General features: G+C 38.3%; 1 protein-coding gene and 1 long non-coding RNA gene across 2 annotated transcripts; one reads left to right on the top strand and one right to left on the bottom strand.

The window, feature by feature from the left end:
• The first annotated feature begins 501 nt into the window (after window positions 1–501).
• LOC126818540 (tartrate-resistant acid phosphatase type 5) lies at window positions 502–16,110 on the top strand. Its single transcript, XM_050546005.2, has 6 exons — window positions 502–597; window positions 1,568–1,776; window positions 6,322–6,446; window positions 9,967–10,167; window positions 13,578–13,725; window positions 15,802–16,110. Exons 1-6 carry the CDS (start codon window positions 555–557, stop codon window positions 16,057–16,059), a joined length of 984 nt encoding a protein of 327 aa, XP_050401962.2. The 5' UTR covers window positions 502–554; the 3' UTR covers window positions 16,060–16,110.
• Window positions 16,111–16,692: 582 nt separating this feature from the next.
• LOC126818555 (uncharacterized) lies at window positions 16,693–18,993 on the bottom strand. Its single transcript, XR_007679279.2, has 3 exons — window positions 18,904–18,993; window positions 18,187–18,276; window positions 16,693–16,934 (listed from the first exon to the last, which is right to left on the bottom strand). It is a non-coding gene; the product is annotated as an uncharacterized LOC126818555 (long non-coding RNA).
• Between the last annotated feature and the right edge of the window lie 3,677 nt (window positions 18,994–22,670).

Below are 22,670 nucleotides of genomic sequence, written 5' to 3'. Positions count from 1 at the left end.
TATATTTCGTTTCGTTTTTTACACTTTCGATGCCCTACACTACATGGAGATCTAACCGGTTGTACTGGAAGGTTGTACGAGCGGCTCTTGACCCTATGACGTCAGACATTGATTAATCAATCAGCGTTGACGTTTCTAGTGGTTTACCCACAGTTCTGTGCCTCGCACACCAAGAACTCGCCGTAACAGACCGTTTCATTGGCTAATCCCTCACTTCAACCTAAACCCCGGTAATATAACAACTCCTCCAGATTTTATTGTAGTAAAGACAAGTAAAACGAAATTTAGAACTATAAAAAAAGACGAAACGAAATAGGATTTGTGTTTTAATCAGATTGAGTCACTTACGGATAATATAACATATCACACATGGACATGACCTTAAAACTATAGACCCCACCTGATCTATAGTGATATCAATAGATAACCTGTCCTAGATATATATATTTATCATATCTATATACCAGGTGTAATAGTATATAATCACACGGTGGTATATATCTTTACTTTAATATACCTCGTGTTATGACATAGTGGCTCAACAAGAATTCAATATGGCCTATATCCGAGCTCTCCTGGCATTATGCTGTCTAACAGGTACTCTTTTTATCCTTTATCCTTTTAGGCTATAATTTCCATATATAAAAACATTTATTTATATACTTCAATCAACTGAACTGAAATGATGGAGTTCGCCGTCCTACTAATTATTTTTTATAACATTCTCCGTCTTATATACTTGAGGGTTATTTAAATAGTTTTATAAAACACTTACTTATGTACTTCATGAGATTGTACAAGCTTGGAGTTAGCTAATGTAGACAGACACAGACCACACAGTGTGCTACGACCTACTCTTATTCAGGGCTTTTATTATATTACGCCAACATGTACATTGGACCTCGGTTTACCCATCCTCGGCTTCCCTCAGTGGTCTCATTCCGTTCTACTCTGTAATACCCTTGGTTCAACCATAGGGTATTCATCTATTCAAATTATCTGTCCTTGACCGTAGCTTGAGTTTACGAACAAATCAAAAAATAGTTTACAAACCAGCCTTAGACCCATTGCTTACGTTCACAACAATATGGCGGCTTCTTTGTTGCAACAAGATGAGAGTTACTTTCCTTCGCCAACCTCCTTTATATTTCACGAATTGTTTCGGTTGGTCAAAAAAAAATAGAAATCGTCAAGGGCAGATACTTTGAATACGTGTACCTCTCGTGGATGAAGCCAGGGGATACCGATGATGCGGTTTACCCTACCTCATCTTGAACTAGACGTTATTTCCTGTCAAGGCATCCACCCTGCATCCCTGAAACGGTGGGGGAATCCCCAGGAACATTCTTGGCCAATACCGGAATCGATCCCCTCCTGGTAACAAGTCAGCGTCTTACTTGCTGACCCACAGCGTCTCCTAGTAAACTCCATTATTTATAAACTTCATTATAAATTGGGGTTGTGTATATAAAACTTTTTTAAATTGTTATCGGGCTACGAAATCATAGACATAAACTCTGTGATATTTTCTTATTTTCTTGCTAAAAGACATAAATTATATTTTCAGTGCCAACTTTAGCTGCTGGGTTGTTGAATTTCTTTGCTATTGGAGATATGGGTGGTGCGCCTAAATTCCCTTACACTACCCCTATACAGGTGGCTACGGCGCGGGAGATGGGTATTCTCGCTAATCAGCTGGAACCAGAGTTTATTCTAGCCCTAGGGGATAATTTCTACACAATGGGAGTAAAAAATGTTGATGATCCTAGATTAAAGGTATAGACGTGTTCACCTCACATAATATCTATTTTTGGTTTTTTTATTCTGTTAGGTTTCGTGACGACAATATAGGAGATTCCAAGCAAATGAAATGGGGTTCAAAGTCCTACTTTTCTGCACCAACCGGGCTAGTGAAAACATACGCCATGAAGCGTGTGCTCTGGAGGACATTGTGTTTTTGTCATCGAATTCAAACTGTCAACGTTTTTTTAACTGTTCACAGAGAATCTATACTAATATCTGTGTCTGTCGTGTGATTGTCTACCTGTCCGTCTGTTTGTTCAGAGTTTGCGGCTACACTAGGGCTGCCCCGAGGCTGAAATTTGGTGCATAGGGGCAAGTCAGACCGGGTAGTAATAAAGACATGGTGGCCATGGACTATCACTTCCGGTTCATAGCTATAGGTCGAATCAACCACTCGTAGCTCATATTAACTAGAACAAAACGCCAACGAGTTAACAGGATTGTTATTTCATTAAAATCATAAGCTACACTGGGTTTTAAATCCGTTTCGAGACATGTTTGAAAACGCAATTAAAAGCAGAAGCCAATATATAGGCAGATCGTTTTAAGTTCATTCCGTTTTTAAGTTCCCACCTTATCAGGATGCGGCAATGACTGTATTTTTTTTAAGCGGCGGTGAAATTTACCGTCCAGATCTAGTCAAAATTATGCCGTTGATGACCACCATTTGTATTACGGATATCAGGCGAATCTCGGGTGATATTGCAAGTCGTTGCTGTAGCAAATGGTTTATTTTCATAATCGAATAGGCAATATCAATCTTTATAGAAATCCATATTTTAAAATTATAAAAATCATTTTTGAAAAGAGAGGCCTACAATACATCTTGTCGATATATCTCCAAGTCCCATTAATTTCATATAAAGCATTTATTCTTTTATTCTTTGACTTATTCCCGATTCGAAACTGGACATTCTGGTCCATAACTGTAGGACGTATCCTAGATGATTTTGTCAGATTAACGTCAAACGTGTTCATCAGCGTACTGGGGTGATTGTACGTTGAAGTATCCGAACTCTCAACAAATGAAATAAAATGAATTGGGGGTTTAACGTTCTACTGGGCTCATGGAGAGGGGCATGCGCCATACAGTGTGCTATGAGGGAAATTTTTCCCGAGCGTCGGCACTATGGCCTACTCCTATATCGAATTCCAACTGCCAAGAGATCTTTCACGTGCACGCCAATGTATACATTGGCACTCGGTTTTTCGTCCCATTCGAACGACCAGACAGTTGTTCTTGTCAGGCCCTACATTCTGCACCGCTGACAAGGGGAAACCTCTCCGGAAAAAACTCTCAACAAAATGAACGGAATCAATTAGGTTCGATCGCACCAGCCCATAAACAACAACTAACTTTCTTTTATCCATCAAAGTGTCGCATTTACCGAATACGCGAACAACCAGACAGTTGCCTTATACGCAATTATTGACGTCATTCTGTACTGGTACAAATTCGAACCAAAGACAATAATGGAAGTGATCGAGACTTGGAATCGATTTGAACTAAAACACTTTCCCCAGGAATGTATTAAGTATTTATGTTTGTTAAAAGCCTACTTATTTACTGGACGTATGTACTAAGGTTTTAATAGTACTATATTGCTTTTAATAGGTGCGATTTTTATATTTGAAAAGATCGATTGCTTCATTATTGTTTTACTTTTAATCATATACAAATTTCATAAATAATTATACACATTTTATTAAATGTTAAAAGGTCGGTGCAGTGCTAGTACAAAACTTTTATAATTGACCCTGTATATGTAAGCGTACGACGCATTTTAATTTAAAGTAGCTAAGTCTCTAACTCAATATCATCCAAAATCTTCGACATTGAAAACACGATTTATTTGTCGGTTTAAATCAACATTGATGTTGTGATCTTACCGGGAAAAGATGGATTTCTGATATCCAATATTTAAGACAAAACAAACATTTTACAATTGGTACACGAATCGTGTACCATAATGCATTTCAGCGCTAATTGTAATAAGGGACTCGAAATTGCTAAATTCTCGGTTCAGAGTGGATCAATTTGATTGAAATTTTCCGCAAATTCCATTTACATTGTCTAGTTTTTAAATATTATAGTGATAACTGCCAGCTCTTTATCTAATCTCCCATAATGTATCGTGTACACATTGGCGTGGATGTAAACGATCTCTTGCCACTGTCCGGGCAAAATTTCTCTCATAGCACTGTATTGCATATGACCGTATTCATTAGCCCAGTAGGAGCAGAACAGTAGGACGTTAAACCCCATTTCATTTCATTTAATCCAGAAATGTTCAGATGGTTTCATAAATAAACAAGAGAGTGAAATTTAATAAGTAAATTAGAGTCTTATTCTCAAGTAGAAGACCCTTCACCATCATATTAATTATCTCCTTCTCCTCCACGTGGTATGGGGATCATAGTGCCTAAGTGGGTAAGACGCTGGCTCGCTAGCCTGGAGGTCGGGTGTTCGGTCCCTGCATTGGCCGAGAAAGTTCATCCAGACTTTCCGGCGTGGTTCTCCCTTGTCAGTGATGCAAGACGAAGGGCCCGAAAAGGACAGCTGTCTAGTTGTTCGGATGGTACAAAAAAACGAGGTCCCGTGTACACCTTGGCGTGCACGTTAAAGATCCATTGGCCGTTGGAATTCGATATAAGAGTAGGTTGTAGTGCCGCTGTCCGGGCAAAATTTCCCTCATAGCACACTATATGCCCGTCTTCATTAGCCCAGTTCGGAGAAGAACAGTAGGAAGTTAAACCCCATTTCATTTCCACGTGGTATGTTTTATTCTCCATTCATAAGATCCGTCTAGTATAATATACCGTATAAGTCCCGCACCCAAAGGACTATTTATCGTCCATTGTTCGAGTTATCGTTTGAGATGTCGCTAATGGACATCCACCATTATCTTGTTCACGATTTCCATTACGTTACGATACCGTGTGGCGGTTCCACTTGGTACTCTGTTTGGTTCAGTACCTTATTTTTAAAACTAAATAAACGCGGTAGCTCAGTGCGCAAGACTATAGTTCACTAACGAGGCGGTCCCGGTTTGACTTCCGGTTTTTGAGATGTGGTTTCCCCTTGTCGGTGGTGCAGGACTGAGGACCTGGCAAGGATCAGTGTCTAGCCGTTGCTTGCACATAAAAGAACCCTTAGCAATTGGAATTCGTTATAATGGTAGACCATAGCGCTTCTGTCCGGGAAATTTTCCTAATAAGCCCGTGTTGGAGGCAGACCACTATTAATTTCTCCATTGACTCCAGTGTTAAATCAGTGGTGTTCTACATGCTGTAGCCCATTTCCTAAATTTCGTTGAGAACTTCGCTTTACATCACAGCAAGTATGACATCATGGGATCATCAGAGTACTAAATTTGTATGAGGTTGACCACCAAAATTTCAATTCACTGAAATTCATAGCAGACTGGGGTCAGAATATCATGTCCGTGTTAGTGCAAAAACAAAACAAAGCCTCTTAACTCCTAGTAGTCTTCCGCCTTAAAAAATATCAATCTGACACCAAACCAGGCAGAAAATAGAAATTCAATGCCTCTTCATCAATTCTACACCAAAAAGTCAATACAGATAAGTATGCAAAATGGCAGGAAAGGAGGGAGAAAAATATATCTAAAAATAGCCGGCACTACAATTTGTGGGTAGCGAGATATGGAAAATTAATGGTGGTCTGCCTCCTATTTATTTGCCCAGTCGTGAAGAAGAGAAGAACGATAAACACCATTTTATTTCATTTCAATGCAATCAAAATGAAATGAAATGGGGTTTAACGTCCTATTATTCTGCGCCAACTGGGCTAACGAAGAGAGGCATACGCCATACAGTGTGCTTTGAGGGGAATTTTATCTTGACAAAAACACTACGGCCTACTTTTATAACGAATTCCAATTGCAAGGGTTACTTTACGTGCACGCCAATGTGTACACAGGAACCCTGTTTATCGTCCCGTCCGAACGACTATACAATCAAAGATTTATACTAATAATAAACAGCTAGGTTGTTAAGACATTTGAATAAAAGGGATGGGGCAACATATTAAATCAATTCTAGGCTGTGTCCATAAGAAAACCAGTAACCAAATATTATTGATGTGTTACTGGTGCGACACATGGAACCAAGTGAAATCGGTTTCTAATTGAAACTGAGACACCACTGCCTAATCTGTCGGTTGTTGTTTTTTCCGCTTTGGTATTGTTAGTGGTCGGTTTATTGTCCGTGTAAATATAAGCGTGGGCGAAAGTCAGTAAATGGTCATTGTTATTATTATGCATCGACTAGAGGATGGGGATTAGGGGATGGGGGTGGTTCGAGACATAGAGTCAAGTGAAGTTGTTCAATCGAATCCAAGTTTGTACGTGACAAGGAGCAGGTTCGTCTGTCCTTCGGTTTCCCCCCACTGCTAAAGATCCCTACGCGTAATCAAATTATTGAAATAAAATGGCATAGTTTGTGTCAAGTGTTAATGTAGTATTTTTTTTTTCAATATTTATATTTTTTACTAAGGAAACATTTGAAAATATCTACAAAAATCCGGCATTACAAGTACCCTGGTATCTTCTGGCCGGAAATCATGATCACTATGGTAACGTATCTGCTGAGATAGCTTATACAAATCGTTCAAAAAGATGGTAAGTTTCCGAAAATATTATGAAAGATATATTCTTTTTTTTAGTTGTAGGAAACGTTTCATTTGCAGAAAATAGATATGTTATCTAACAATTATAACACCAAGATACAACATATTGGCTACCAATTTGTTTCACAGAAAATTACGAAAGTCTTCTAATATCTTTGTAAAACCCTATAAGCGTCATGTGTATACACCCAGACCAGCCGGTGTGAACATGAGTAAATCGAATTCGATGATCACCGATAGCTCCAATTGTTCCGGGAAATTTACAATATTGAGCAAAACAGTTATTATAGATTTCTTGACGTTTGTGGGGTAATAGCCATTGAATAGTCGTTTTCATTAGAAACTCTGCGGCGTGTACAGTCGTGCGTTGTTGGTTTATATATTCCAAATCTATCGGATAGAGAGCGAAATGGATCTCGGGTAGCAACAGAAACGCCACTGCTTGCTTCGAGATTGTAACTGGCGTGCGGCCATAACCTTGCCTTCCTAACTGCAATTCTGGTAAGCCATGGAGCTCGTTAACAAATTTATCAAACGTTACATTGGTTAAACGAAAGTGTAATTTAAAGTCTTCTAAGGATTGTAGAGCCGGACTGTATGGTCTGCATAATATTCTGTCCTTGGGGCTTTATTTCGGTTCTCCGGATTTAATAGTTCCAATAAGATGTCAATGAAAAAGTCAGTTTTAATTAAAGTTTGTTGGTGGATTATTGTCTGCTCGTCTGGACACCGAGCATAATTGTTTGGCGGCGTTTATCTTCCATTTTGATACCTAAAGAAAGCGCCGCACCGTTCGATTACCCTTTCCCACTGCGCATGTCGAAGTGTACTCAAGGATCCTGGTCGAGTAAGCCAGGAGCAAGTAATCGAACGCGATAATTGTAAACGACCGGATACGTCAATGACCTATATTTGTCTGAATGGTCACAGCTCACTAATAATTTCCCAATTAACTTTAAAGGGCTAATGCCGATAATTTTTTGGAGAATAAAACTGTTTAATTTTGTTTTAAAATCCCTTAAAATCCTCTACCAAACACCGAGCAACTAACTCAATATTTGTGATAAGTTTTCAAATAACTGAAACCCGTCAGTCTTCCTCTGGAAATGGAGACCGGTGTCCCAAGCTGTATTATGCGGTGTCTAGATAAAACCAGACATTTTTTGTATAAAAATAATGTGTAGGTGAAATTTACCTTTCATTATCAAGTGCAGCATTTGGGTCATTCACTGTATAGACCTCTCAATGAACGGGAATCGATTATCAGGTCTCCCAACGAAAAAACTGACTCGAAATCTTAAAAGGGTTATGTGTCCGGATAAGCAGTTTTGACGGTCACGTCCAAACGACTCAATATTTTGAGCTGAAATTTTGAGATACGGCCAATACATCATTCCTCTATATTTTGGCGTTTAAATTTCATACACACTCAGACTTTTATTTTTGAGACTCTGTTAAAATAAGGATAGTCCCTTAAATGTCAATTCTCGTGCATCATGGGATACTTGAGATACACGAACTGGAAGTAGAGACAGAAAATGAAAAATGCATCATTCCGCCCTTTATTTAACCTAACCATTCTCTTAACTATTCTCTTATCCTTCCGCCGCAAACGCATGAATATTCACCAAAACCTGCCCGAACATGTATGTTGGTGGTAAGTGTCCTGGTGGGGGTCACTATGTTCCAACTGAATTATTTCCCTACTATTTGTTTTAGCTTGTTCTATGTATAGAACTGCCAGACATTTGACATACAAACGAAAACATACTTCCCGATGATAATAGGATAATGTCTATTTTAGATATCATTTAAAGACGTGTCTTCTATGAAATCGTTCATTCAATTTTTCTTTTAAAATAATAATCGCCATTGATTTTTGTACATGTTGTTTTGATTAATACAGACACATCTTGTTCCCAAATATTTATTTATCTCTATGAGAACCTCAGATTCACGTGGGCTGTGGAAAATATTCCGAAACAAATGATACTGCCTTTTTAGGAAAGGTCTATTGGAGTACTACTTCAGGGGAAGAAATCCACCAAAATCGGCGTTGGGCAAACATAGTTACAGGCTTTCTTGGTTTGGTACCCACCCGACTTCTAAAAATCCATTTTTTCTCACGTGTCTTCACAGTTTTCGGCATGCCGAGAATATATTTGTGCATTCCAAATGCTTTTCCGCTATTAAACCACCAACAAAATCATTATCGTCAGATTTGAGTAAATTCCCATGTTTGGAATTTATAATTGTTAAGACGCCCCTAATTGTCTCTCCCTCAGAAGCTAAGCTGGATTAGCTCATTTACTAACCGCATGAAAGTTGTTGCATAATTTTGAGGATATCAAGAATTACTATCACCAGACATTTTCTTTGGGGAGGTAGCCCCGCCAGACGTCCCTAACTGCCCCACCCCCAAATGCTAAAGTAGACTAGCTCATTTACTAACTACTCGAAACTTGTATAATGTTCAGCAGATTCACAAGTATCAAGAATGACCACCGCCAGCCTTCTGCCGTGCCTTGGTACCCCCGCCGGGCGTATTAATTGTCCAACCCCCAAAGACATTGTCAGTGATGGGGTGCCCCCGCCAGAAATCTAATAATTGCTCAACCCCAATAGCTTATGTACATTAACACACAACTTACGTATAAAATGTATCTGAAAACCATCAACATATACAAACGAATCATAGATGACCACTCCATGCATCTTCAGTGGTGAAGTACCCCTGCAATCTGGAGCGTACAAACTGTATATCGGACCGTTCCCAACAATAACTGTCTAACCAAGCTCACTGTAAGTCTTTATCTAGAGAACGAATTTGACATGTCTTGTATACCACCCAAGGTGGAAACGGAGGTAAAACCAACCATACGAAGGAACGGCCGAACGATGTTTGCACTACTTAATGATTCTGGTGGTGAACCCTGGACAGAAGAATTCGATTCTGACTCTTGAATTACCATATACATATTATTTCAGACAGAAAATAATAGTTATTCTATCACATGGCACGATTATATGGAACACCGGTTACTATGGTGATTATTTCTGGTAACGTTTCGATGAGGGGTCAATGTTTCCGTTACGTGCACGGCATATAAGGTTTATTTGAAGTAATTATTTACAAAAAGAAGTTAGCCATAAAGGTTCAAAGATAAGATATGTTTTTGGGACTCTCTGTATAAAGGTGTTAGAAATTTGTTATTTTCTTGAGGAATTGTCTCGAATTATAATTCACCTAATCGTAAAGGTTCAAAGATGAGATATATGTTTGTAACTCTCTGTAAAAAGACGTTCATAACAATTGTTTATTTTAGGAATTTTCCCGAATTATAAAATTCACCTAATCGTAAAGGTTCAAGGATGGAATGTATTTTAGGAACTCTCTGTAAATAAAATGTTCATAACAATTGTTTATTTTTTTGGAATTTTCTCGAATTCACAGATGGAATGAATTTTAGGAGCTCTTAAATAAAAGGTTAATAACAATTGTTTATTTTTAGGAATTTTCCGGAATTATACTACACCCAATCGTTCACCATACCTGCTACAAGTAATACAGTAGATATTATCATGATTGATACAGTTACACTATGTGGTAATACAATTTATGAGAAACCCCATCTACAACCACAGGGACCCGATGATATCCTAAAAGCCGAAGCCCAGTGGCAGTGGATAGAAGATAGCCTCAACAAGAGCAAGTAGGGCTGCATATATTTTAATGATTTTTTTTTCATTTTGGAGAATTGGGGCTTTGTGGCCAGGGGTCTTATTCAAAAAATATTAAACTAAACTATTTTAAGAATTTAGTCTTTTCATTGGCCAAGATTAACCCTCAGTGAATGAAATCGCTGTATTCTTAAATATGTTAATACAAGTTTTCATGAATAATGCCCGTGACATCGAACTTGGGCGTTGTTGAGAGCGATTTGAAGTCTATCAAAGACTGCTTCTGGTGATCCAGAAGTGAATTGACATAGTCTAAGTTCGAATTGACCAAGGCGTTAATAATCGTTTTGCGAGCACTCGGGTTCGGGTAGTTCCTAAGTTTAGAGACAGACCACAATTGGAAATATGTTAAGAATTTAGTCTTTTCACTAACCCTCAGTCAATGAAATCGCTGCATTCTTAAAATATTTTAATATAAGTTTTCATGAATGATGCCCGTGGCATCGAAATCCGGCGTTGTTGTAAGGGATTTGAAGTCTATCAAGGACTGCTTCTGGTGCTCCAGATAAAAGTTAATTGACATAGTCTAAGTGCGAAATGACCAAGGCATTGATAACCGTTTTGCGAGCACTCAGGTTCGGGTGGTGCCTAAGTTTAGAGACAGACCTCAATTGGAAATGCACACGGCTTACAATGTTGTTTATATGCGGTACAGCAGGTATCCAAGTGTTTTGACTTTAGATTTTGAGAGAATTTCACAGTTTCCAATCCGGATTGCATCGGCTTTTATTAAATTACGTTTTTCCGCTTTAGATGATATGGCCAGAAATTCAGATTTATCATCGTTTAGCTTCACGAATGTCCACAAGAAGATTGTGCAGCTTCCTTACGGGAAAATGCCATAGAATCGTGGCAATAGTTAATGATTTTGGAAACTGAATTGTCTGTGATCTGCTATAATATGAAGGTACGATTTGATCCACTGAAATGGAGCACTACCTACCCCAGTAACAGTTTCTAACAAGGCTTGAACAAGTGTCGAAGACGGCGCTCAGGTCTAAGAGTGTTACGTGACATGATGAAAGGGCGGGGTGATCTAGATTATTTAACTAGCACGATGAACCATGTGTACTGTTTTATAGATTCTATTTGAAATAAAATCTATATCTATAATAAACATCAAATAAAAGATAGCACGTACAATGATTTAACTGGTCGATTTGTGGAGCATTTGGTTAAAGATGCATGATGTCAGGTTTAGATAAATTACACCTCTCGGTATAATAGTTTAAAAATAAATAACGAAAACAGAATATGCAGAAAATTTCAGTCAAAGTGACTCACAATGAACCAATTTTAGGCTAGCCTAGATCGTCATGACTACTGTTGGTACGATAATGAACAAAGTCTCGATTATCCATTTCTACGTTAAATTATCTATCACAAAACGTATTCAAATTCAATAAATATCGCAGCCATCCGATGTCATCGAGAGTTGATTATGGTCTTGATCAGTTTATTAATGTCTAATTAATAATTTATAAAACATTTAAAACCTTAAAAAAGACCTGTAATGGGCAGATTTGGGTCTTATCATGTTCCTGAAGCAACGATCGCGAGTTTTACAACATCTAACCGTTGCTGCAGAACTGGGAAATACCTGAAATTTTGCGCTCGTTGTGTTTACACGTGATCAATTAGCATTATCCAATCAGTGGTCCTCGCACATAACACACTGTAAACAAATATGGCGTCCTCCATAGAAACTCTTTGTTGATCAGGTATGATTTCCAGCAACCTTGACATTGATCGAACCTTGAACTTTGCAACTTGATTGTCACATGTAGACATTTTAGCTATAAGCGCGAGACTTGATAATCGTAACGATATTTTCAACGAAGGATTCTGATAGGATCACAAGCTGGGCTTATACCCAATCAAAAATAGTGCCAAAATATGCGGGGTATTACGTGAAGGGCTTGATAAGATGTACGTAGTTAAGGCGAGATTAAGCCTTCTATGGAAGATGGGGTCTTATATGATGTAATGCATGTTTAACTTTATATACTTCTGTCTTTAGTGGACTTTACACTCAAGATGTCCCGGTACTTTGGGTTTCCTTAGTCAGTGATGCGCGTATAAATTAACCGTAACAGTTGGAATTCGAAATAAATGTAGGCCGTAGGGCCTCATAGGACTCTGAATGGGGTATTCCCGTCTAATCTGTTTTTGAATTCCAACTGTCAAGGGTTCTTTTACTATACCTCGGTTTTTCGTACAATCCAAACGACTAGACACTGTTCTTGTCAGCCCCCCCCCCGCCTTGCACCACTGAAAAGGGGCATCGCGCTGTACAATCCAGAGCAATTTTCTCGGCCAACACCAGAAGCAAACCTGAGACCTCCTGTGGATGGCCGCCTGGCGCGGTTTCGATTCCCCAGATGTACGTGACAACCTCGTGGGTTTTCTCCGGGTCCTCCTGTTTCCTCCCACAGCTAAAGAACCCTACGCGCAAGCGAATTATTGAAATAAAATTGAACAGTATGTTAGTGCCAAAATAGCCTAGTTTGTGTCGAGTGGACGTTAACCCCATTTCGGCCTCTCCTGTTTAGTGAGCAAGCCGAGCGTAATACTCAATGAGCCACCGCGTCTCCGAAAGATAAGTGGGATCCGGGATTGGAATTTGTCTGGAAATATACTGGTTTATACAGATATAGCACGACGTTTCGACAAGTATTCTCTCATCATTGTGAGAGAGAGAGAGAGAGAGAGAGAGAGAGAGAAATGGGGTTTAACGTCCACTCGACACAAACTAGGTCATTTCGGGACTAACATATGGTTTAATTTTATTTACATAATTCGCTTGCGCGTAGGGGTCTTGAGCAGTGGGAGGAAACCGGAGGACCCGGAGAAAACCCACGAGGTTGGACAGGCGACCCTACTCCTTGCCACGTACAACCGGGGATTCGAAACCACGCCAGTCGACTCAATGACAGACTTTATGAAACAGCGCGCGCACGCTAACCATTCAGCCATCCAACCCCCTCTCATCATAGTACTTGAAAATGTTAAGAGAACACTTGTCGAAACGTCGTGCTATATGTATGGTATATTATGGTCGAGAGCGAGATATATATTGATACTTCACGAGGCGTCAGCCGAGTGTTGTTTCAATATACATGTATTACGCAATGTCTTTAGCTCGAGACCATTAAACAATTTAAAATACATACACTATCCCGCACGTGCTTTTCAATGAAATACTTCACGCGAGTCCAATATTTCATCTAGTATAGATAATGTACGATTGGCAGTTGCCCGTACAGTATTGGAAATAATTGTACGCCAACATCAAAGGATGACATCACATCTGTATTTTAAATGGAATTATACTGTGGAATGCATAAAACTGAATATAATGTTATACATGGGTATATTTCAGAGCCACATATTTATTAGTAGCCGGCCATTTTCCCGTGTATTCTGTAGCAGAGCATGGACCAACTGATTGTTTAGTGGACAGATTACTACCTATGTTGTATAAATTTAATGTCACGGCTTACCTGTGTGGACATGATCATAATTTACAGGTAATTATTTGAAAATTAAGGGGGTGGGGTTGAGGTGGCCGAGTGGTTTTACTTTTAAATGATAAGGTATGCCATTTATTCAGGTGGCGTTGTTTCGATTCACGGCTTGTACCCGAATAGGAATAGGGTCGCACCTGTCCATTCTCGTGGATTTTCACCCGGTCCTCCGATTCCTTCCATTGCTAAGACACTACGCACAAGTGAATTATTGAAATGACTTGTTAGTCCCGCTTTGGCGTAGTTTGTGTCGAGTGGACGTTACACCCTATCTCCTTCTCTCTCATTTGAAAATTTTATAAACCTTTAAAATGAGTGTCTCGCTTGAAAAAAAAACCGACCTACAGGCATTAGACAATATCAGCTAACCAAAGAAACGAAAGGTAGCAACAAAAGGGTTATTAAACATAGATTATGCAAGAACTAAATCTGTCTATTTCAGGTCTTTCTTTAGGCCTGAAATGTTATCTAAAGTATTAATTGGACATTAATTAACTTATCATGGCTATAATCAACCTCGATGACATCTTATGTGCTGGTTTTTCACTGGATTTGAATCCGATTTTCTGTTCAACGCTCATTGATGATTTAATTCAAAAATGGATAATCGAGATTAGGTTTTTATCGTACTGACTTTAGTAATGATGGTCGAGGCTAGACCTAAAATTCAAACGCTAATATCTCGGTTCAGAGTGGATTATTTTGATGAAATTTTCGGCATATTCTCATTACATTATCTAGGTTTTAACTATTATAGTGAGAACTGCCAGCTCTTTATCTAATCTCCCATAATGTATCTTTACATCATCTAGGTTTTAACTATTATAGTGAGAACTGCCAGCTCTTTATCTAATCTCCCATAATGTATCTTTACATCATCTAGGTTTTAACTATTATAGTGAGAACTGCCAGCTCTTTATCTAATCTTCCATAATTCCCCTTTAAGTTTAGAAATTTCCATTATTATTCCCTTACAGTCGTGTCTTGGCTAATTTATCTAATAACTACAAAAAAATATTTAATTTAATATGTAAATAATTTTTAATTTTTTTAGCAACCTTATATAAAATTATTTTGATAATGAAACGTTTTTCGTCAAGCTTTATAGCCACAATATTAATTAACTCGGGTGTGTTGAATATTTCAATATAACATCGTTTAATGACCTTACATGTTGAATATTTCATCATAAGATCGTTAAACTAGCAGAACTTACACTGATTAAAGATAAAGATCTGCTCTACTTTAATTAAAGAACCTAAGTCGCTAATATTTGGAGCTAGAAATTGACACAAATGGTTGGCAACGCATACCATAATGTAATATGAATGTATATAAATTGATTTACATTCAATCGTTTCTGTTTTTACTGTAATTTATAATAAGTTAGGTTCGGCGAAATACGCCAGTATTCTCAATCAAATTTCAATCTCTCTCGTCTGGTTATTCCAGTCTACGCCGATAGTATTTATTGGGCATGCTCTGCAGATAAGAATATAGCGTCACCGCTTGACATGACTTGTAGAATATGCCTAGCCTCGTTTTTCGAGTCCCTTAATACAAATAGCGCTGAAACGCATTATGGTACACGATTCGTGTACCAATTGTAATATGTTTATTTTGTAATAAATATTGGATATCAGAAGGCCATCTTTTCGCGGTAAGATCACAACATCAATGTTGATTTAAACCGACAAATAAATCGTGTTTTCAATATCGAAGATTTTGGATGATATTGAGTTAGAGACTTAGCTACTTTAAAGTCAAGTACTTGTACAGCCGGTTAGCCCAAGGACGTGGTGATCGCTTATTTTGCATGATAAATAAAAACCCATGGGGAAGCACCAAAACCTAATTCGATGGGGGGGGGGGGGTCGTCACTGAGAAATGTGGGCTTTCCCTGGGTCCTCCGCCCCCAACTCCCACACTGCTAATGACCCCTACGCGTAAGCGAATTATTGAAATAAAATTGAACTTTCTGTTAGTCCCGAAATAACCTCGTTTGTGTCGAGTGGACGTTAAACCCATCTCTCTCTCTCTCTCTCTCTCTCATTTCATTTCTAATATTATTTATTACAGCATCTACAGACCACGTCCTCGGCTAAAACCACCATGAATTTCATTGTTACTGGATCTGCTAACATTGTCGATACAAGTATGGCTCATAAGACAAGTGTTCCTGAAGACTCCCTCAAGTTTCATTGGGCGAACCCTCTAGGTCTTGGTGGCTTGGCACATATACAGGCGACGTCACAGAACTTGACTTATAGTTTTGTTGATGCCCTCCTTGGTTCTGAGATTTATACAGGAGTCATTCAACCACGACAGGTCAACTAAATCAGATTTTGCTGGAATGGTAAATAACTACATTGTGCTATAAATCACGTCTGCTGCAAATATTTTATTTTAAAAAATGAATCGTAATGGATTTAACTAATTATACAAAGTAAATTATATCCATTTCTTTCTTTGTTAATTATTTTACGGTAAATCGTTGTTTTAAAAACAATATTATTAATCTTACATATTCAAACATGAATGGCGGCAAACTTTTGCCCAACCATCATTTTAACCCGAACCATCATTTTTCTCGAATAAAAATGCATCGGAGTTTGGAATTCGACATTTTGGAAAGCTTTTATATATAATGCTGATCGCTTTCAAACTGATTAAAATACAGATCTATATTTCGTTTCGTTTTTTATACTTTCGATGGCCTACACTACATGAAGATCTGACCGGTTGTAGCGATAGGTCGCGTCAGAAGTCATACGAGCAGCTTTTGACCCTATGACGTCAGACATTTGATTAACCAATCAGCATTGATGTTACTAGTGTATTACCCACAGTTCCATGCAAAAAACGCCTAAAGCTCGCAGTAACAGACCGTTTCATTGGCTAATAGCTCACATCATTCAGAGCACGAAATTTTGAACTATAAAAACGAAACGAAATAGGATCTGTGTTTTAATCATATTGGATCGCTTTCAAGAATCATGATTTGTAGCGATAATAAAGACAATGGTTCTCACAAAAGCTCACGAATTCAAGGAATATTTCTTTCGTGGTGTTGTTGTGTTTCCATATTTTTTTACTTCTTATATAGTAGTATTGTTCTTTTATACATATTTGTGGATATCACCAACAGACCCATTTTAACCTAGATTCTATTGTACACCTGTCCCTTCCGTGCTGTAGTTTTATTCTAGGTACTAAACAAAACAAAGACAAAACAGAATAATAGTATTTCAAAAATAGGACAAATGAATTATAAATTCTGGCTGACAACATACTTGACTTCCTCCTAGGTAAATTATTTCCCAGTTTTATTCTAGGCACTAAACAAAACAAAGACAAAACAGAATAATAGTATTTCAAAAATAGGACAAATAAATTATAAATTCTGGTTGAAAACATACTTGACTTCCTCCTAGGTAAATTATTTCCAAGTTTTATTCTAGGCACTAAACAAAACAAAGACAAAACAGAATAATAGTATAATTTCAAAAATAGGACAAATTATAAATTCTGGCTGAAACAAACTTGACTTCCTCCTAGGTAAATTATTTCCATATACTGTATTATGATACATTATTTTGGTATCAACCATAATGGTCACAACCCATGTCTGTGGTTCATGGCGGAGCGCTCGACGAGGAACAGTGCCCACAGTCGTACGGATGGCACGAAAATCTGTGGTCCCTTGTACACATTGACGTGCACGAAAATGAACTCTTGTCAGTTGCAATTCGAAATAGAGCAGGCCGTAGTGCCACTGTGTGGGTAAGATTCCCCGCATAGCACACTGTATGGCGTACGACAGCATTCATTAGCCCTGTCGGTGCATAAAAGTAGGACATCAAACCCCATTCCACAATGATCACATCGTTATAGTTATACGACAATTCCTTTTATTATATAATATTATAGTCCTCAAACATTGCTAATGGGTTATGATATTCTGGAGTGATGTGTACTAGTGTCAGAAATGAAGTGGTGCTATTAGTGAAATTTTACCCAGGAAATGGAGTTTTTCGAATTCCAATTGTCAAGGGTTCACTTACGAGAGGTGGGGTTTAACGTCCATTCAACACAAACTAGGGGTCTTTAGCAGTGGGAGCAAACCGGAGGACCATACTCCGTGTCAAGTACAACCCGGGAATCGAAACCACGCCGGTTGACTCAATGACAGACCTTATGATACAGCGCGCACGCACTAACCATTCGGCCATACAACCCCTCTATAATGCGGGGAAGTCTGAATACCAAATTATATACTCATCTCTTGGATCTCATACCATCCGAAGGACTAGACACTATTTCTCGCCAGGTCCTCGCTCTTCCTACACCAGATCCTCATACTTTCTACACCAGGTCTACCTACACCAGGTCTACCTACACCAGTGACATGGGGAAACAATGATAACAATAGAGAATATTCTGTATACCACATTATATACTCACCCCTTGGTTTATGTTCTTCTTGAGATCCTGATTCTATATTATTAATCACCGATTCTTTCAAACTAACATGTTCTATTGTCTTATAAACCACTGTTAAAAAATATAAATAGCTTTACAGTTTGGCATACATTTGGTGAATAAAAATTGTAATTGCGAAATTGAAATAATGGTACCTAAATGGTACCGCCAGATCCATTCAGGTAATCTGATATGTACGTTTGTTTGTGATTTCTAAATACATGTATTGTGTCTTGCCCGTAGATTTGTTTTGTGTAATTGTGTGTTGAGCAGTCCCTCTGCACTTACTTTAAAGGCACGAAGACTGCGAAACTAATTATTGTTATTTTGGGGGCGTATACAGAATTTCCAGCATATATGGGTCCAGAAATTCTAGATCTCCATATTGAAGTGTTTCAAAGTCAATTTGGAATAATGGAAAACTGAGCATGTCATTTCCGATTATTTCGGGCCTCGGGTCGTCAACATTCCGTATGAGCAAGAGAGGGGGTGGGGGCGGATCCTGGCCTTTCCCCTGTCTGCATCTGCGCCTGCATTTACAGAACAAAAAGTTATACTGTGCCCCTTTTCTAAATGCTACTCGATGATTATAAAAAAAACCCTTACCCATTCTTCAATGCAGCATGTCTTTGTCCAGCAGTCGAGATGTTGGTCTAAGAGGTTTGAACAACTCTGCCTTAGAAAATGACACTGACTTACCTAGTGATATCACCACAGATCTCACAAACATATCCAACAGTTTGGACTCTCGAACTCTAGCATAGACCTTTTTACTCTGTTCCACCATATTGGTGACCTCTGATTCCTCATTACGAACTCGCAGTTCCTCTAGACCAGAGTGCTCTCCTTGATTTACAGATTCTCCAATATCCAAAAATGGATTCTTAATAACATCTTCCTCACACATGTTGACCGAATCAAAATACTGGATTATGTCTGCGTTGAATTGCAGCCAAAAAGCTACTATCTCCAAACCCTCTTGCAGACCCGAAGGTAGATTATTAAACAGGAGTTCTGATACGGTAGAATTGTTGTCATGGCGACTAGACCGGAATGTCAGTAATCTTGGTGAACTGTTACCGAAATGGGAATTATCAAAAAGAAATAGTAAAGGATTTGTCGATAAAAAAAGAATCACCGCTTGGATGACAACCATAAACATTGTTATGATTGTACTGGCTCAATTATCTATAGCTTTGAATATTTCAGCTAAAACAGGTTTAAAGGTTTTTGACAACGCAGCGTAAAATATTCGTACATCAGTTTAATCAAAACTACAATTATTATTTTATTTTATCTTTTTAGAAAATGAGAGAGGTCAAGCTGATAATCGTAATCACGAAACTATCCCCGTTTATCAAAACCCAAATCTTCTTTTTACTCTCGAGCCGCACAATCGTTTTTATGTTTTTGTACTATCGATCAGAATCGTCTTTTACCGTCGAGCAGAGAGGCCGACCTTTACTGAAACTCTGAGATATTTTTTTTTCTATCACTGTTAATTAAACACAGCAGTAATCTTCGTTTAGTTCAACAACCATATTCCTCCAAGTTCACCACCAATTTTGTTTGTTATGTTTCTTGTCACAGTCGTGTTCCAGTGTGTAACATGAATGTTTTCTACACACACAAACGTGTCGTACTTTTAACACAAACGTCTTTTACACAGTCGTGTTCTAGTTTTTAACACAATCTTCAACTCAGTAGTTTTTGGGTTGCCTCATCATTATTGTAATCTACGCCCTCATCGTCTTGTACTTTAACTTGGTCCAAATGACTCCAAGGAAACTTGATAATATAATGACGTGATAGGTAGCATGACGTCATACAATAATTCTGACAGTGACGATTTTGGAGCACTCGGCAAACCTCGGCAGATTCCGTTACTCTACATCTAACCTCGACTGTATGATGGTAAGTGATATGTACCTACGCCTATACAATTGCGTTTTTAAAAAGAAGTTATCATAATTGCGTTGTTCGAAGCGATTTTTCAGTGCAAATTTGTCTTTGTTTGAAGAAAATCGGATAAACTTGAAAGAAAAATAGCTTCAGACTTTGAAATATATATTTGTATGATAAAACATTCTTTAAAGGCGTCGTCATGGGCAACGCCGTCGGTAATCCGTGAACTTGAAAGTAGTTCCAATGACAGACTTAGTCATACAGGCGAGGCTTGCCGAATGGATTTTGGAGAACGCTAGATCGGAGACGGTCCTGCACATTTGACGTCATATGTGGATTGTGCGTTAGGGTAAGGGGTTGGGACCTGCAAATTTCGTCAAAGTCTCGAGATGTAAACAGGGCTAGTGCTAACCCTAACCATGGACCAAGCCCAACCCCTTACCCTAACCCTAACGCACAATCCGCATATGACGTCATGTGTGCAGGACCGTCTTCGATCTAGCGTTCTCTTAACTAGAATGGATTGTATACGGACGAAAAGGATTAAACAAAAAAAAATAAGTCGACCGTGAATTAATGCTTCCGTCACATTTATAAGTTTATAAATCAAACATATAGACATTTTTTCTTCCAAACCACTTCAAGGATTTTTCTAAATATGACAGCATAGTGGTTGGGGATCAGATAATACAGCAAACATTGATTTACCGATGGGAACTGATCCCGCCCAAATTATGGCAAATGCACATTATGAATTCGATTTTCAAGACCATTAAAGAAAACAGATTACAAAGTAGCTAAAAGTCTAAACAATACCTTCCGATACATGATGACATAGCACCTATCAATGATAACGGAAATTTCAACAAATATAAAAGTGAAATATATCCTTCTGAACTAATATTAAATAACGAAAATTCCAGCACTGTAAATGCAACTGTTCTTGACCTGGACATCAATATAATTAATAATAAATTTAATGCCGGTATTTTCGACAAAACGGACAAATTTGGTTTTGAAGTAGTAAAATCTATAGTAACACACCAGATACCACGCTATATAGTGTTTTCTATTCACAGGCATTACGATTTTTGACAATATGTAACAATAAAGAACTATTTCTTTCTCGAATAAAATCTCTTTACTTTAAATGCACTGCCAAAGGCGGCACACAATTACACATTTTAAAAGAAATTTCAAAACTTCCATTTCTTCAACATACCAAGTTTTACATTTCTTATAAGTATATAACCGACTATACATATTGGATAATGATCCAAGTAAAATTTTATCTTGATTTTCTGTAGTTACCTAACCCTGTCTGAGTTATCCCCCTTATTGTTATGCCTTTATAAATACACTTACATAGTACGATTTCTTCAGCATACCTGTTTTGCACTTCTTGTGTGGGATATTAATTTAATATATCATAAATTTTACGGAATTACATAGGCCTAACTAAATAATTCCGATTGGTCGCTAAAACTTATGGTTTATTAAGCTTTTAATGTTATTTTATCTGGATTATCGCCCTTTTTATTGTGATTTTTTTATCGCCTTCTAAGTTATGACATCGTTCCTAGAATAACGTCACTTAGTCAGCAGACGGCTGTCTTTCGGGACAGTCTCCATTTCCTATTCGCTTCTTTGTTTTCAGTTTTGTTTTTGTGACGGATGGAACATGTACCTATATCATGTATTCAATATACCTAGATTCCATTGAATAGGCCTACCTAAACGTTTCTTGACTGATTTATATTTAGACTACTTTGTACATTTCACCGATGTGGTTACTTGTATAGTTGAAGTTTACTACATATGCTTGCATTCGTATTTCTTGTGGCATATAGCAGATCATGAATCATGCTGGCATTAGACAATGGTTTCTTTGGGTTGCATTCCTTATTGTTTCCAAATTTGAGGGAAGTCTGTGTCACTACAGACCCAGGACTGTACAGCACAGTGGATGCTTACGGCTAGCCCCCAGATCCATTCACTTTTTTTTGGGTTGTTTGTCTGTTTGTGTTTTTCTGAGTATGAATTCTTGTCCGTGTATTTGTTTTGGTCTAAATTTTGTGTGGTGCAGTCCCCCTGCACTTACTATTAGTACTAGTAGGCCTAATTTCTTTAATTTGTGTATTAATAAAATGAAATGGGGTTTAACGTCCTACTGTTCTGCTCCAAACTGGGCTAATGAAGACGGCATACGCCATACAGTGTGCTATGAGGGAAATTTTGCCCGGACAGCGACACTAGGGCCTACTCTTATATTGAATTCTAACTGTCAAGGAATCTTTTACGTGCACGCCAATGTGTACACGGGACCTCGGTTTTTCGTCACATCCAAATGACGACGAATTCTGGGGGGGGGGGGGGGAAGACGCTGACTCGCTAGCCTGGAGTTCGATCCCTGCATTGGACCGAGAAAGTCCGTCCAGATTTTCCGGTGTGTTTCCCCCTTGTCAGTGATGCAGGACGGAGGGCCTGACAAGGACAGCTGTCTAGTCGTTCGGATGGGACAAGAAACCGAGGTTTCGTGTAGCCTTACACATATTGGCGTG

The sequence above is a fragment of the Patella vulgata genome, chromosome 4 (assembly GCF_932274485.2).
Source record: "Patella vulgata chromosome 4, xgPatVulg1.2, whole genome shotgun sequence".
Lineage (NCBI taxonomy): Eukaryota > Metazoa > Mollusca > Gastropoda > Patellidae > Patella > Patella vulgata.
The sequence above is the reverse complement of the archived record's forward strand: the minus strand, read 5'-3'. Positions and strand labels throughout refer to the sequence as shown.

What these genes read in the sequence shown, in the direction of transcription:
- LOC126818540 (XM_050546005.2), top strand. Translation starts at nt 555, where the DNA reads ATGGCCTATATCCGAGCTCTCCTGGCATTATGCTGTCTAACAG. An exon ending in GGCATTATGCTGTCTAACAG is followed by an intron (nt 598 to 1,567) that starts GTACTCTTTTTA and finishes TTATATTTTCAG; the next exon opens with TGCCAACTTTAGCTGCTGGG. An exon ending in TTGATGATCCTAGATTAAAG is followed by an intron (nt 1,777 to 6,321) that starts GTATAGACGTGT and finishes TTTTTTACTAAG; the next exon opens with GAAACATTTGAAAATATCTA.